This window comes from Musa acuminata, chromosome BXJ3-9 (assembly GCF_036884655.1).
Source record: "Musa acuminata AAA Group cultivar baxijiao chromosome BXJ3-9, Cavendish_Baxijiao_AAA, whole genome shotgun sequence".
Lineage (NCBI taxonomy): Eukaryota > Viridiplantae > Streptophyta > Magnoliopsida > Zingiberales > Musaceae > Musa > Musa acuminata.
The window spans coordinates 43,259,775-43,276,938 of record NC_088357.1 but is presented as its reverse complement, the minus strand read 5'-3'; the positions used below and the strand labels follow the sequence as shown (position 1 = coordinate 43,276,938).

Below are 17,164 nucleotides of genomic sequence, written 5' to 3'. Positions count from 1 at the left end.
TGCACAAGCTATGTTTTTGAGTTACATCAGCCTAAAGTTTTAGCCTTATAAACATATATATATATATGGACAAATCATACATGAATGATTGCTAAAATTGTTGTATCTCTGCTTACTGTAGACTTTTAAAAGTGTTGGTCTCACTCCTCTTCCTACTCCCCCTTTTTCTTCGCTGGGATGAAGACAAACAAAAGAGAGGGAGTGCGTGCTCCACTTTCCGTGAAGTGACCCCTCATTGATTCCTTGCTATTCCCACTCCTTCCGGCATCTTCTTGCCTCTTCCCCATGACCTGCAAGCATAGACAAAGTGTGCTCAGCTGCTCTCTCTCTCTCTAAAAAGTGTTGCGTCATGGTCAACAAAGTTATAGTAATGGCAGTCAAAAAGACCATTGACAAAATTGTCTGATTTGTGACACGTACAACCTTTTGAAGCTGGAAACAAATGGTAGAATCCAAACAGTAAGGATGGGTATGTATGTAGTGTGTGTACTTAAGAGTAAGCTTTGCATGAGTTGTAGCCATTTGATCTCCCATCTCAATGAAGGATTTCGTATGTGACCTTTGGGGTAAAAGCTTTTATTCCTATAGTTTTCTTGTCATGGATGGCAAAATGGGCTGATTTGATATCTCAACTTGATGAAGAAGTCAAATGTTTGTCCACTTCATAGCTCCTAATTATGTGAACCAGAGATTGAAGCCCCATGGATAAGCTGAGGTGAGCTGAACCAGAGGTTTAAGTCATGAGATGAGATGAGATGCAGTAAGGATGGCTAAGGGAAATCATGGAGATGATCATCCACCACACCTCTGATAGGGACAAATAAAAAGATACCTTGTCTCTAGATAAAAAATTTTCTTTGTTTTTCTAGGGTTTCATTAGATTTAGAGTATTCGTTACCTCGAATGCCTCGGAAGAAAATCCCATCGGATAACCGATAACTCAGCTCAATCCACCTCGGGCACCTGCATATTATATGCCAACTAGCTTAGGCTGGTAAAAACTTTAACTATACCAATTTCGATCAAAAAACTCGATAGGCTGTTGTCGGTTCAATGTCGCAACCCTTATAAGAGGCAAAGAACACAGGCAGAAGGAACCAGCTTTCCGAAAGATCTACATTCATAACTAGTCCATATAAGAGGCAACACAGCAAACAAAGCTCGCATCATTCAAGTGTTCGGAAGTCGATAGGTTAAGTCCCTTTGTCTCCTAAAGTTTTCGAGTTCTCCATATCTGAAGGTGTTCATCCTTAATACAAGAGTAATTTGAGGTAAGATTTACACTTTCCTCATAAGAAGAAACAGCCTCTGGTCCAACTCGAACTGAGCTGCATTGGAGGGATCCCCCTTGAGCATCATCAACAGTCCACCAAAAGAAGCATATATTTCACTGCATGAAGAACAAGAAAATAATATGAGAACCACCATACACAGAACCATCAATAAAAAATTCAAACCAGTTCTCAAACTTAATACTGCCTCCTGCCATAATATACATTCATTTCAACCATTTCAATACTTGTAGCTATTCCATAACAAGAAGAAAAGGCAACATCTTGATTCAGCATATCTAACAGTGGAATTAAGATGCTCATTGCCAAGAACATGAGAGTACTAAAAAAATCCATTGGCAGCTTTAAGAAGATCACCATCAGTTGAATTCAATTAACAAAATAATCTGCTTGGTGAATCAGGTTCACCTACCCATGACAATGTTCTAATGAACTCCATGAGCATAAAGTTAACAAAAATAATTCAAATACACGCATGAACCAGGGAAGAAGATGAGAGAGAGAGAGAGAGAGAGAGAGAGAGAGAGAGAGGGATTATCTTCTGAACTATTAGTACCAAGAAGAATATGAAGTTAGTCCAAGAGTAAAATTTACAACCAAATTCCAAAGAAAACAATCCACACTTCAAAAGATTTGTGAGATGAATATCCTATGTCTATAAATGCTTAGACAGAATTCTCATGTAATAAAGTCTCCAACTGCATAACCCTGGAAGATTTGCCAAATTTTATCAAAGATTTTGCATGGCATATTACAGAATAATTGATGCGTGAAATGCCATGACATTAACACAAAAAAAGAAACAATAAAGGAAACAACTTCTGTCACATTTTTCACCAAATTACCAATGTTAAGACCTTAAAGCACTTAAAACACTAGTGCTTTTAATTTTCATACTTACCACCAGAATTGTTATAGAAAACAAATATATTGTTGTAGAAAACAAATATAACAAAAAGATATGCAACCTTGATAACTATATTTTTTCTTCAATCTATGAGAATGGGGAAAAAGATGGAATGATCTGAGAAAGAAACATACACTTTAACATTAGGTCCTCCGGAAGCCTCTTCTGAAATCTTATACAGCTTCCCATGCATAACATACTCAAACTTGTCTGCAAGAGACTTTCTTCCAGCCTGAGGACAAATACTTGTTGCTAAAATCAGAATCTAAAGTGAAATGATGGGAAGGAAAATCCAACTCTATCAAAAATGTTCAGCTTCAACCGAAGATGTTTCTTCAACCAGATTCCAACTTAGCACGTGCAAATAAATTGTAGATACATGATAAATTAGGTGCAAGGAAGTTTCTCAGGATGGCTACAGATGATAATCAAATATCTAGATGCACTTTTCTAATATTTCAATGTTCAACCAACCAAATGAACACAAATAACAGAACAACCTTATACCTGTGTAAAGTAGCCTGAATCAGGGGTTCCATCCAGACTGAGAGTTGGAGTCAAAACCATGGTGAATTTATCCCCAACATTAAGTGGATAAATTTCAGTGTTTACATCTAGCTGCATATACATATCGAACTGTTCACTGCGTGCTTCAATCCGAGAAACTAGATAAAAAAAGGAAAAATTAGCCTCAACTTGAATTAGAATGCCAATGAAAAGTAACTATAGAAGCATTAAATAAAAATATCGGATCAACAAACTGGAAATAACTATCATATAACAAATTGAATATATCTCAATGTAAAGTGATTAAGTTAAATACAAGACAAAAAAATGAATCAAGAAGTTAGTTGAAAATAAGAACTAGTTGGAGCCTTTTCTTCCTAGATCTATTCTTTTCTTAGGCAAACACCAAACGCATGGAAAACTGAACAAACAAACTATAGCAAAGAACACCTACATAGTACAGCCCAGATGTCAGTATGGAAATCTACAAACTATGCATACCAGGCCATACTCTGGCACCACTATGTCTAATCTCATATTAAGTTTTGTGATAATACGCTTAAGTTTTGGCTAAACAGATCAACACATCATAGCATTTGACAAGAATCCAGCCGCATGAACTTCTCTGTTATGACTTTAAAGAACACTGCAACACTGGTTCTATCAAGTTTGAAAAAGTATTTCAATACATATGAGAATGGTGAAAGAATGTATCATACCTTTATCAAACTTTTTACCATCTGGATCCAGTCTCGTCAAAGTGAAGATGTCCTCGAAAAGAAGCTCAACCATGATTCTCAAAGACTGGTCCCAGCAAGCACCACAAACACAAATCTGTTTTAAGACAAGAAGTTTACATCATATTAACCTTAGCTACCCCTCCAAAAAATGTTAAAGAGAACATTTATGATAACAATAATATTATTAGCAAGTAAATTTCTTCAATTCATCAAATATTCCACCTATTCCTCTTCAAAAAGATGAACAATAAAAAAGTGAAAACACTATGTCATATAATAAGCATCCACCCTCTCATTAGTAGCTTTATATACATCATCTAGAGCAAGATAATTATCCACAATAATATTTACACTAGAGAAGTATTAAGTAACAAAATTGCATTAGCACGTGACCAACTAGGTACTTCAACTGGAGCAAGATAAGAATCTAAAGAGAAAGATCACCAGAGAAGTGATAAGCCACAGAATTACATCATCACATGACTGAAAAATACAAAAATAAACATACACAAGAACCTTGATATAAAAATGCATGCAAGCAAAATTTTTCATTTCTTATGTTCTAATAAGCAACTAAATACAGTTTGCATTACCAACCTCCCTTGCAATGATTTACAATTCATTTCTCTAAGTTTTAAGAAGCAAATTGAAAAAATATTCCAGTACAAACAGCCCCTTTCTATCATTAAAGTCTACTGAACTTATTTCCTATAATGTGCTCTCTGTGTTTGACAACAAGGAGAAAACAAAAGAGAGAAGAATATAAAGGAAAAAAGAAAATGTATAAATAGACAATCAGAAAGCTAAGAGAAGGTAAAGAGATCGAAAAAACCACTCAGTTAGATCTGCCAGTAAGCAGGAGAAACAAATTGACTTCATTTGAAGGGTTAAAAGATGCATATAATACATAAAAAAACAGGGCTAAATGATATTAATGACCTGCTAGGAAAAGAAATAGAGAAAGAAAAAAAGAAGGGTACAAAAAGAAATTAAATTTGTCATTGCCATCCACCACCAGTACTAGCATCACTTCCCAAGTCCACCAAAGAATCCAACGGAATTAGGTACAATTCCATTTAGGATCAAAAGAAGCTTACACCAGAATAGGGAGAATCAATACTCCAAAACGTGACCTGTGGAGTCATATATGTAACTTCATATCCATACAACGTCATATGATTGCTTCACACAAGGCTATATGGCTGTATTCTACATAGAATTAATAAGTTATTGCACGTATGTGGTCAGAAAAGTCCTAAAACATGATCACACATGTGGTAAATATGACTTATACCATACAGGCTGAAAGCAAACATTAACCCCCCAAGGTCTCACTGGTACCAGACCCATGATTGACCACGGCACAATTTTGGTTAAGCTCAGCAGCATATGCAGCTTGACTTATTACTATTCTGTGACACAAGCAAACAAGTTTTATGGCTTCTTACATATCTCAATAGCGGCAAAAAATCCACCCAGCAGACCCCAAATAGTTGGGTCTTATGGTTTTGTTGTTGTTACTAAGCAAACAAGCTCAACTTTCAGAAAATTGATGCTTAATCCCCTTTTGGCATGTGGATGCAGCTCAGGCGGGTTGCACCAGGTTGGGTTGTATAGAAACACAGACTGAACACAAGTGACAGGCTACTTGCTCATGCCTTGACCCTCAACCCAAACTCTAATTTCGTTGCAATTCTGTTACATGTCACCGCTGCTCTACTAGTAAACAACAGAAACAAAACAATTAATCAAATGTAGCATACAATCACACATCTTGATCTTGCACAAGAATGCTTAGGAAAAAGCACTGTTGTATATCAAGCAGCATTTACATGACACTGTCGGTCAAACAAGATCAACTATTTAACAGAAACCATGATCTTCCTCTTACTGCGGTCTGTAACGCTGATAATGATCTCAAACACGTATAACTATTAATTTCATCAGCCATCAGGCCAATATCCAAGATCCCAGTAGTCAAACAACCAAGCAAAACCTTTAAAGAGGATCGAAAATCCACCAAATTAAAGAAAAAGATCCACAGGAATATGACGGAGTCGGACGGAAACCCTAACCTCAACACGCTTACCAACAACAGACACAAGGGATAAAAAGAGAACCTGGAGGCTGGAGAAGAACCGCCGCGGATGACCGCCCGGCGTTCGTCGCCGCCGATGGAGATGGTCGCGACACGAGCGGCGGCCGAGAGACCGTCGAGCCAGAGGGATTCGTCTTACGTTAAAGCAGCATCAAATACCTATACTTATCTCTATTTAATGGAACCAACGTGCCTTCCTTTGAATGGTGAACAAAGTGGGCTACCTTTGGGCCCTATGGGCCCCGTGGATTGTCACCAATCACAAGACAGAAATTGGGCTAAGCTAACGGAGTCATCGGTTAAGCTAAGCGAAGTGGACCGGTTGATACATCAGTCCAGGCCCAATACCGTCTTCGGTGCGGTCTAACGGATCGGTCTTTTCGGGGAACCACACCAATCCGACCCGCTTAAGCAGTATAATTAATGTATCCATCCATTAATCAGGTTTGAAACGATAAGATATATAGACAAATAGATACCGAAATCAGATTTAAAACGACTTGAAAGACTTCAGTAATTAATCCAATTCTTGATTACTGGAAACTACTACTGCAATCGCCTTCCATTGTTCTAACGTTTTATCGTTATTGGTACGATAAGCTCATAAGGAATCCTTCACTTAGAAGGAGCTCCGAAAAGTATATCTAAAAATAAGGATTGCGAGTCATTGATTCCCCTATTTCTAAATCAATATAGGACTAAATATTCTTATCAATGATTCCTCCTATAGGGGACCTAATTGCTCAAGATATTCCTTTTAACGCCAATATGATAAATCATATTTTGTTGTCATTGATACGAATGGCTCACGAGGAATTATCCGCTTTGGATGATAGATGTATCCATACGATTTTATTATTTCGAAGCTCATGAACTTCAAAAGACATCTCTAAAGGTAAAGATGAACCGACGGATTGATACGAACGACTTACGAGGAATTGTCTGCTTTGGACGATGGATGTATCCATACGATTTTATCATTTCGGAGCTCATAAACTTCAAAAGGTATCTCTAAAAGTAAAGGTAAACCGACGGATTTATAAACACTTAATTCTTTACTCTTCAACCAATATAGACTAAATATCTTTATCAATTGCAATTTGAAGTTACTCATCTATCAATTAGCAGAAGTCTGTCAACAGGAACAAGGTGTATATGGGTTTTTGACCATATTCCAATATAGTTTCATAGCATTGATATGCTTAATTTGTCTATCAGAGACAGCAAAACTGCTACATGTTACATTTTCTGTATCCATCTCACCATTCCTTCAACTAGAAATATTGAACAGCCAAATCCCTAAAAAATGATCATAAACATTCCTTTGAAAAATGATACTTTTGGCAGCTTGATTCCACATGACCATTAACTTCTCACGAAACCTGTTTTACTCTTTCAGAAAAAGGGCCAAGGATATTTGCCATGACAGGAGAGTTCAAAATCAATATGGTTTCCTGGATCCAAGCATCCGATATGCAAAATCTACTGTTGGACATTGCTACCCTGATTGCCATAATGTACACAGCACGATACTTATTCATGCTGCATGATCAATCATGAAACCAACAGTGAAGCAGAAGGTTAAAACCGATACAGTTCTTGTAATGCAGTCAAAAACATCAACATAGGATAAGCTTTTACCAACAACATCTACTGTTGCCTTAACAAGGGGTTACAAAGATAACAGAGATTGATAACCTAACGAAGAACATAAGTTCAACTTCCAAAAACAAAAAAGAACCAAGAATTTGGTAGATTGTTTGGAGATTGGCGATGAAAGCCTTTTCTGCAAAGAAAACATCTTGTATTTTTCGTGATCAAGCTCCCAGAACACGTCTGATATCTGCCTGCTGCTGCGGCGTCAACCTAGATGGGAACTTCACATCAAACTTGATAATTAAGTTGCCCTTCTTCCCTGGCTCCTTCGCGATTGGCATCCCTTCCTCTGTGATAATAAGTTGATGGCCAGGGTACACTACATTACTCACATTGATTGCCAAATCACGCCCGTCGAGGGTTGTGAGGTTTATTGTGGTCCCTGCGAGCGCATCGACCAGTGAGATCTCTTGGTGAACAATGAGATCACTGCCATCTCTCTTGTACACATCATGCGGCTTCTCATCAATGATAAAGACAAGGTCTGCTGGGAGTTGGTTCACTTGCTCGTTGCCTTTGCCAGGAAAAGTTATCTTGGTGCCTTTTTTCCATCCAGGCTTGATTTCAATTGTTAAGATCTCTGTTTCTGGCACCAATCGTCTAATTGTTGAACATGACAAATAAATGGAAACACGGTCAGAGAATTCTATCGTCTAATTTAACAAACTCCAGAAGTGCTGTATCAATATGTTGTTTTTCCAAAATTTGGTTTCTAACAACATAAAATGTTCTGAGATGACATTAGTATTGGCTATGGTGACAATATCTTTATAAACAGTTGTTCGTATCAAGAAACGGTACTATCTGGAGATATAGCATATCATATTCAAGTTTATAAGCTATAATTCAGCAGACAGAAGTATAAACATCTACTTGATGACAAATTAAAACAATCAAAAATATCTTCAACACCATTATAAATGCCATGAGACAAAAAGACAACTTGTAATAGGAAGGAGAAAAAACAATGGAAAATGAAAACTGCGACTAAGGTAGGGTAAAGCCAAACGATGTTTGGTATTCCAAGCAAGATAAGACTAAGCATGAACAGGTAAACAACTAGAGACCAAACACAATAAAACAGTAAAACATATCCAGATTCTGACCGTGGAGATATATCTACATGCACATCAGACGGAACTAAGAAACCTCACTCTATATGCCTAACACGATTAACTGGTCCAAATTAATAAAACATATTAAAGTCAACAACACTTCACCCTCTTTCATATCCAAGGAGAAACTTCAAAGTCTCCCAGAAAAGGTAATGAAATTATCTTTCGGGACAGTCTCATTTTTAACAAGTTTAGAAAGCCTATCACAACTAATGGAAACAGTTTATGGGTCATTAAGGACAGATTTTAGTCAAAAGAATAAAATAACAAAGCTATTGGTTATTTGAAACACCACACAGCATGGTGAAAGATATCATGTACTAAGAATTTCTGAACATTAAACAAACACATGTATTGACGCAACAAGCCATATAAGGTTGCAAAGGCAGCAGTCACAGGTACTCAAATGTTTTGCTAAGAATGCCAATTGTAGAAGATGAAAGATATATAAAACCTTCGGCAAAAGTTCGAAGTAACTGAGATTGTCCACAAGAGTATTACTAGAAAGCAGTCTAGATAGTTGCATAATAAAATATTTGTTGGGTTAAGAATGTGTTAAAAATGATATTTCTTTATTTAGCATGCACAAGTAGGGATGCAACTGGTGATCCATAGGATGTCATTTGTTCTTTATTATGATATCAGAATATATAGATTTAGATCATAGGATGTCATTTGATTCTAAATGGACATTCAAGTACCAGATATCAAAATATATAGATTTAAATGGAAAAAGTGATTACATGGTTAATGAATTCACATGCAAAAATTAGGAGTTAAAAAATTGCCTTAAAGGGATCAATATATATTTTATACAATATTTGTCAAATATGCTAGCTAATTAGGACCAAAAAAAGGTGTTTAAACTTTAAAGTCACCATATATGTTGATTGAGGTTTACTGATGAACACACAGGAGTCATAAAAAGTCGATTAAATAATCCAAGTCAAAGAACATAAAACTTAAATCAGGTGATTCATCAACAGATAAAGGGGAGAACAAAAATAAGACAGATGCTAGCAATTAATCTGTATAACTCTGAAAAGGGAGAATAAGAAAGAAAGATAAGAAAGAAGGAAAGTTCCCTATTATTAAGCCACTGATTTAAAACCATTTCAAGAAAACTCCATACTAATAATTCATAAGTAACCATTTCAAAATTAACCCTGTATGATCAATATGTACCTCAGATGCCTCAACATAAAGCATGGACAAAAAGCAGTAAACTCATTGGTTCAATAAGCATTAATTCATAAATTGATGTTAAAACTACAAGATTCATCATCTAATCTTCTTCAACCAAGAGAATTTGAAACAGGTGAAGTTTTGTTTACCCCAGAACAAAAACTTCATTTGACTCTATAAGAACCATGACCAACTACCATTGCTGAAAGCTATACTGATAACATCCACAACATAAAATCAGTACAACCAGAAAAGTAACTAAACAGCTGAATGGCATCAGCTGGATAAGAACCAAAGCGACTTCGAAAATCATTGTTCATGACCAATGATGCAGAGAAGTGGTTTTTCTACATTAGGATTTAGTTTATTTATCAGTCAATTTATATATTTCACATTTAGGGACAGAAAATGTCCTTTACAATGAAAATACTAATCAGCTATCTTTCTTATCTAAATTTTTGCCAGCTTCTTGAATCAGAAAGAAACCAGAAAGCATTTCAAACTTCAGATGATAGATTGAAAAACCTGCAAAACAGTGCAGAACTCAGCTGCAAACTGTAAAAATACTAGGCAAACAGACAAAGATTGTTCCGTTTCCTAGCTGGGATACAGTCATGTATAGTAGAAATGGAAAAGGGAAAAAGATTGCAATATGATGCTTTGTTCAGTTCAATCATAAATTCATGAAGCAGTTTACCCTATGCATGCATTGGTCCACTCTAAATACTTAAGTGGCTCAAATGTGCTAAGGAAGTCAGCAATATGTGAATCCAATAAGCCACAAAAACATTCAATTTAATAATTTGAGAAGAAGTGCTTATACCCATTGGGTCGTGAGACATTTCTAGATATCTTCATCTTTCTTTTTGATCCCATGTAGAGATCTTCAAGGCTGCACACCAGATGGTTCTCCACAACTGGTGCTTTCCGTGTCTGGCTGCCACTAGGACCAGCTCCCTCAGCATATGACCTGTAGGTGCTATCTGTCCTACCAAAGCCACCAAAAGTTCCACTTCCATCTTTTTGGAACCTCACGGACTTTGAACGGTTCATAGACTCAAAACCAAAAGGGCTGCTGCTCCCAAAAATTTCAGCAAAGATATCTTCAGCATCCCGAGGATTAAACTGGAAGTTACTAGGACCACTCGAGCCATTAGATGCTGCACTTTGTGAACCAGGAGGGGGCATGCCCTTCAAGCCCTCTTCACCATGCTGATCATATATTGCCCGTTTATGAGGATCACTTAGTACCTGGACCAACAGTGTTGAAATATCAGAAAGTTTGACACAATTTCTATCACTCTAAATGATCTCAATGCCTAAGACCTATTTCTTCCTTCAACCAACAGAAAATTCTATTGACTAAAGTATTCAAATATGTAAAAGATGCATCTTGGAAAAATAAAGACAGCATCAAAGATTGCAAAACTCAGTTCCACGTGGGATAAAAAAGAAGCAAAGAGAAAGAGTAATCAAAAGTTTTGCTTCACTACTTTCATTTCAATTTGCCTAATTTGCTTTGTAATTTGATATTTACTTCTTTCCCCCAGATTTAATGAATTCAGAACCCTTGAAGAAAAACCATTTAAATCAAACCAGAAAGGAGAATGTACAAAATGCAACAAAGAGATAATCAAGATTTATCTATCAGGTTATTTGAGGTAACGGTACTATATGATTAAGAATAAAGCAAGTTTAATTGAAATTCTACTTTCCTAGCCATGAAATTAATGCAGCCAAAAATAATCTGTTATCAGTGAACATATAATTCACAAAAAGGGCCATGAAGAAAGAATTCAGCACAATCTAAAACCGTTCTCAGTAATAAATCAAAATTTCTATACAATATCCAGTTTCAGAAATTTGATTCAAGGATAATAAATTCTAACATGGAAAGCAAATGAGACATTCAAAAGACCAATAAAAATTACATCGTTCTTCTAAAAGATATCCTCATCATGTCAGAGCTAACTAAAGAGACTTGCCTCGTAGGCCTCGGACATCTGCTTGAATTTGGCCTCCGCCTCCTTCTTATTGCTAGGGTTCTTGTCGGGGTGCCACCGCATTGCCAGCCGCCGGTACGACTTCCTGAGGTCATCATCGGTGGCATTGCGATTCACCTTCAATATGTTGTAGTAATCCACGCCCATTTCGATCCGAGCATCGAACAAACCCACGAACAGGCAACACCAATACCAAAACAAACGGCACCCTCCACTTCAATCTCTCTAATTCCCGCTTGGTGCTCCCAAAAATCCCTCCTTTCAGCGCCGATCCTGTGGATTCCGATTAGTTCTTCGCAAGAACAGGAAAAATGCACCAACTTTGCGGATCTCTTCAAGCGTCGGGATGTAATCAACCCAAAAGAACCGAAACTTTTGCCACGGACGTGAATAGATCCCGAAATCTTTCGATTAGTTTCGGATTAAGGAACATAGGAGTCGAATTTAAGGATGGAAACCGGGGATTGGAGTGCATTGGGAGGGAGGAATAGGCAGAGCAGATGGCCGTCGCCTCCAACGCGTTGGCGTAGGCACGAATGTAGCAAGAGAACAAGAATTCGTTAAAAGAGATCAGAGTCTGAGGCAACCATGAAACCAGTATCTACGTGACGGGGAATTCCCATACCCCCAAACGTACCCAACATGTGCAGTCAGTGACGTCCCTCATTCCGGAACCTCCATATTTCCAATCACAGCGCTGGTAACGTAATGGGGATACGCGGGCAGGTAGAAATGCCACCGCTGTTTCGAGAAACGAACAAGGAAAATATAGTGACGTCCAAACGACGCCACCAGTTTTGCACCGGTTCTCGACTCAGACGAAATCACTGTGGGGCCCTTCGTGAGTGCGGGAGGTGGACGCCATCGATGAGTAACTTAGAAGACACGATTTCTTCTCTAAGTAATCACAAAACAAAACAAGGGCTTAAATATAAAAAACATTGTGAAGAGAGAACCAAATCAATATATAAAACAAGACAATGGCTAAAATGTAAAAAGCGCAAACAGATGCAAAGCGAGCTAATTTATTTTTTGAACTTATTAGGGGGGAAATTGAAATTTTGCCAACATTAGAAGTGTTTTCACTGAATAAAAGATTAAAAAAAACATTTTTCTGTTGCCAGAAAAAACACTATTAAACCCGTTGGAATTGGCCGCTTCTACGCCTCTCGGAATTGACGACGATGAGGGATAGATCTCGCAGCGATAGAAATAAGCGGCGGTGCCGCTCGCCCTCCGCCTCTGCCGGAAAATGGGCTGACCTTCTCGACCCGCTTCTTCTTTCCGTCCTCGACCGCCTCCCCTCCCTCCGCGACCGCTTCGCCGTCGCCTCCGTCTGTCGCACCTGGCGCGCCGTCTCCCGCCCCTCCCTGTCCTCGGCCACCGGTAGTTGTCCCCCTCTCCTCTTCCGCCTGTTCGTTGGCCCCTTCCACCGCCGGTCCCGCCGCTGCCACCAGATTTCCCCCCGCCGTTGCGACCTCCTCTGCCCAGCCGCACCCTTCGCGCCCTCCCGCTCCGTGGTTTCCTCCGGGACCCTCAACCTTTTCCTCCTTGGCTGTTCCTATGGCCACCTCATCTTCTGCAAGGGCCGTCGTGCCATCCTCGCTGACATCTTCACTGGCGACGAGCTCCGTTCGCCGGACCTCCCCAGCGATGGCTGGCGTTTCCACTACGGAGCCCTAACTGGTTCTCTGTCCTCTCCCGGCTCCAATCTCCTCTTGAGTGCTAACGGGAACCTTCTGCGGTGGCGGATTGGAGACAGTAAATGGGAAGAATGCTCATTCACACCGCTTGATGTTCACATGGAACGTGTAGTGGCTTTCAAAGACCACGTTTTTGCGTTGGACAGTGCCGAAAGGCTTCGCGTTCTCCAGTTCTCGCCTTATTTTAGCATCAAACAGATGGCAGTTGAGTGGGCTGGGCGAAGCATTTACTCGGGCATGAATATTGGCTTCACTCAGCAGCTGGTTGAGTGTGGTGGCGAGCTCATGCTGGTGCAGGTCATCCCTGCAGAGCAAATTATGCATCTGAAGTTCGAAGTGTACCGCTTGGACTTGTCGGGACAGCCAACATGGGTGAAGGTGGATGGTTTGGGAGATTGGGCATTGTTCATTGAGGAGTCAGGCAGATGCCCGGCATCGTGTCCTTGCCCAGGCAGATGGGGAGGACGGAGCAATTGCATCTATTATGCCGGACATGGACGTGGTCGTTGGCATGTGTTCTCATTGGACGACACGTCTATTGATACTACTGATCCAGAATCTCCTCTGTATTTTGACAACCAATGTGTTTCGAAGTGGCCTTCGCCCCTTTGGGTTTATCCGAGTATGTTGTATTGATCCCTTTGATAGGTATGCCTTCATGTTCTTAAAATTGCAATTGGATTCTTGCTTTTTTTTTTCTGCTTCTTTCGTATTAACATCTATGTTTTTTTTTAATTAAGATGCTTTGGTTCTTCAAAAATTGTTATTAGTTCTATTCTACCGTTGTTATTGTAAAACATGTTTTTACAGGTTGCTTGTTGATTCTAAGCAATAATTTGTAAATAGAATGAGCACGCATACAAGTGACATTTCTTTCTATACCCTTGTTTTATATTGCTTAATGCTGGTCATTTCTATTTTTCTTTAATTGCATAAGTTGTGTGACAAGATAGGCCATCTTAACAAATGTTTTTTTTATATAAGTTGGAATGTTGGATTTACTTCCAACTAGAGAAATTTACATTTTTTGATTGATTTGATTCACTGTTTATCCCAGTTCCAAGAAAAGAAGGTTAAGAGCTGTGCATACGAAATGCGGGACACATTCATAATGATTTCCTCAATTTATGCTTAAATGAGAGCTTTATCATATTCAATTAAAAAACAGCTGTTATACTCATGCATGGTTCCTATGTGATAATTTGTGCAATGTAATCCCTGTGTTCCATTAATTAAGTTTTCTCTACAAAAAATTCAATTCTTCAGGTGATGCCACCATAATGTGTTAGTAGAAGAACTCTATTACCAAATGGCATCTTGTATTGTTTTTTTTTATAGATTTTTCTTTCTCTGCTTTGATCAGGTTGGAGTGCTTGTGTCATTTGTTTTGATGTGTGGTTAAGAGGTATAGTGGTGATATCATAGCCGTGGTCATTTCTCATTTAATGACTAGTCTAAAGATGTAGAAGATTTAATCTTTATGTTTTTCTTTGGTTTCCTCCTCTCTTTCCAAGCTTCCAGATCTTGGCTATGGAGAGGACGATCAATGTTGAGACATAAAATTGGTGATAGCAATAGTGGCAAGGCATATGGAATGGATACACATTGATAGTTATGGAATTAAAGACACATATGCTGGAGCAATTGCAAGTCTTAAGCGTTGCACTTATATTATGAATAGTCTTTGTTTATGCAGATCTTTGTTTAATTAATTTAGCATATTACTTTACATGTTGTGTTGTCCTTTATGCAGATCAAAAAAAGGAGAATTTTCTGTACAGGTATTAGCAAGCATAGGGAATTATGGTCATCCAATTTCATTTTGTTGCTGGATTTGCTAATGTTGATGCATTTCTGTCACTTATGCAAACTAGTTTATCCTTTCTCTTGACTTTCTGGCATTCATGAGAATGATAAAGTGTTCTTTCCCTTACGCAACACTGAACTTAGGGTGTCATCAAGATTGCAGTGGAGCAAAGGGAATTTTTGGTGGATTGGTGACATGCGTAGAATGCAAATAGAACAACAACGGTGAAAGCACTCTGCTGTATCAACACTAACATTGAGAGAAGGAAGCAAGGGGACCAAATGGGACTAGTATGTGCTATCATAATATGTTCAAGTTCACCTTTTTTTATAATATCTGGTACAGTGAAAGCATTTTACATAATTTAGGCCCAATTTTAGTATTTTATGTCTGTTACAATACCAAAACTTCAACAGTTATAAGCTTCGCAAACTTCATTCGATGTTTTTTTCTTCTTCTTTTTAATATAATTTTTAGTCACTAATTACACATGCATTTAACAAATAATTTTTCCATTCATTGTGTGTTGGTTCTTCCTGTAGCAAATGTTTCTGTATCTTGGAGTGCCTAATTTTTCTTGCTTAATCAATCATGCATGACTTGTTCTTACTGCCTATATCATAGACACACACAATTGTATATTGGGAACTTTTATGCCCATAATCTTTTCAAATTCAGACAGTATGAAATATTGGATCACCATCTTCTATATCTATTTCTATACAAATGGTAGCAGGACAGTTCTCTTCACCAAACTGTTCTTGCGGCATAAGAGAGCCACTTGTTCTTTGTCAGTATCATTTGGTTATTATTCACATTTATGGGAAATGGATTGTGACTCAGTAAATGTTAATGATGGTTTTGCTTCTCTTTAAATTGCTCTCAATTGTCTCAAAAATAGAAGATATAGATAGCAGGAATTGGAGAAGCATATTTTGCAAAAGCAGGAGATATGGAGATGTATCTTCAAAGTAAGTGTTTTCCTTTTGTTTATTCCTTTAATTTTGAGTTTTTATATATTTACTTACATATCCTTACAAAAATGTAAAAAAATTAGTTAATCTCTATCAATCTATTGCAATTAGAGGCATCAAAATTTTTATCCATTTAAAAATATTCTCTGAATAGGATTGAGTGATGTGTATTGATTGTTAGCAAAATTTTAGGTACTGTTAAGTTTATATTTTGTTAGCTCAAGTAAATTATACTCGGTCATGGTTTGTAATGATCAACTTAAATGTTGTGTGTGTATATATATATATATATATATATATATATATATATATATATATATATATATATATATATATGTGTGTGTGTGTGTGTGTGTGTGTGTGTACTATTCATAATCTCTTTATAACCATTAACAATCACTTGTTATGGATAATTCCTAAAAATAATAAAAAAAACATTATTTTATTATTTACAATTCTAATATTATCAATTTTATCTCTTTTTTCTTTCTTCACAATCCCTTATTAGTCATTGTCGTAGATGTTGCTTGCCATCATCGTCACTCCATGTTGCTTGAAGAAGAAGAAGGGGAGGGATAGTTTAAAATTTTTTAAATGATATTGTAAATAATAATATCTTATATTTATATATGCTCTCAAGCCATTCGCTTCCTCTATCTCATCTCATTCCTTTTACCTGCCTTGCAATTGGATTTGCCGCACAGGGCCCGTGCTGCAGCCATCAGAGGGGAAAGAACACTGGTCACAAAGTAAGAGCAATCTAAAAGTCTCTGTTTCCAATAAATCATTAATGCAATTTCAAGTATCAATAGATCTAAGTACTCATTAAAACAAATGTTCCACTAGGCATCAACGTGAGAGAAGATCAAAACTTCACCTCCACCACCACTCAAATGCTGTGACAATGATGAGACTGATGAAAACGATAAAAAGAATGCTATATATCGTGTAGATTTTATGACCCCACACGCTGGCAAATATGTAGTAAAGTTCAATGTAGATGGCACTGAAAGGAAGGAAGCCTGCCACTGTCGTCTGAGGTAAAGTGCCTCGATACCATGACAACCGTGGAATCTCTCTCGGGTACTTTGTTGTTCAGCACGGAGCTTGAAACACCGTCGTGCCACTCTTACCGGCAATGCCACCCAACACAAGTAAAGGAGAAGTTACCAGTGCC

At 37.8% G+C, this 17,164-nt stretch overlaps 3 protein-coding genes across 6 annotated transcripts; 1 reads left to right on the top strand and 2 right to left on the bottom strand.

Moving 5' to 3' along the window:
• Positions 1 to 1,090: 1,090 nt before the first annotated feature.
• Positions 1,091 to 5,706, bottom strand: LOC135648760 (DNA-directed RNA polymerases II, IV and V subunit 8B-like). Its single transcript, XM_065166695.1, has 5 exons — positions 5,567 to 5,706; positions 3,426 to 3,540; positions 2,707 to 2,864; positions 2,334 to 2,431; positions 1,091 to 1,390 (listed from the first exon to the last, which is right to left on the bottom strand). The coding sequence occupies exons 2-5, from the start codon at positions 3,496 to 3,498 to the stop codon at positions 1,279 to 1,281; spliced, it is 441 nt and encodes a 146-aa protein (XP_065022767.1). The 5' UTR covers positions 3,499 to 3,540; positions 5,567 to 5,706; the 3' UTR covers positions 1,091 to 1,278.
• Positions 5,707 to 7,113: 1,407 nt separating this feature from the next.
• On the bottom strand, positions 7,114 to 12,033 carry LOC103998750 (uncharacterized). The gene is made up of 3 exons (XM_009420318.3): positions 11,486 to 12,033; positions 10,324 to 10,751; positions 7,114 to 7,800 (listed from the first exon to the last, which is right to left on the bottom strand). Exons 1-3 carry the CDS (start codon positions 11,648 to 11,650, stop codon positions 7,362 to 7,364), a joined length of 1,032 nt encoding a protein of 343 aa, XP_009418593.1. The 5' UTR covers positions 11,651 to 12,033; the 3' UTR covers positions 7,114 to 7,361.
• Positions 12,034 to 12,660: 627 nt separating this feature from the next.
• LOC135648284 (uncharacterized) lies at positions 12,661 to 15,455 on the top strand. 4 transcript variants are annotated; one of them, XR_010500887.1, is made up of 4 exons: positions 12,661 to 13,854; positions 14,570 to 14,611; positions 14,728 to 14,987; positions 15,157 to 15,455. XR_010500887.1 is itself a non-coding variant. In XM_065165783.1 (3 exons), exon 1 carries the CDS (start codon positions 12,688 to 12,690, stop codon positions 13,840 to 13,842), a length of 1,155 nt encoding a protein of 384 aa, XP_065021855.1. In that variant the 5' UTR covers positions 12,661 to 12,687; the 3' UTR covers positions 13,843 to 13,854; positions 14,960 to 14,987; positions 15,157 to 15,455. The 4 variants fall into 4 exon arrangements, 2 of the variants coding, with proteins under 2 accessions (XP_065021855.1, XP_065021854.1); XR_010500886.1 differs by having other exon boundaries at positions 14,570 to 14,987; XM_065165783.1 differs by lacking the exon at positions 14,570 to 14,611 and having other exon boundaries at positions 14,960 to 14,987.
• Positions 15,456 to 17,164: the final 1,709 nt, after the last annotated feature.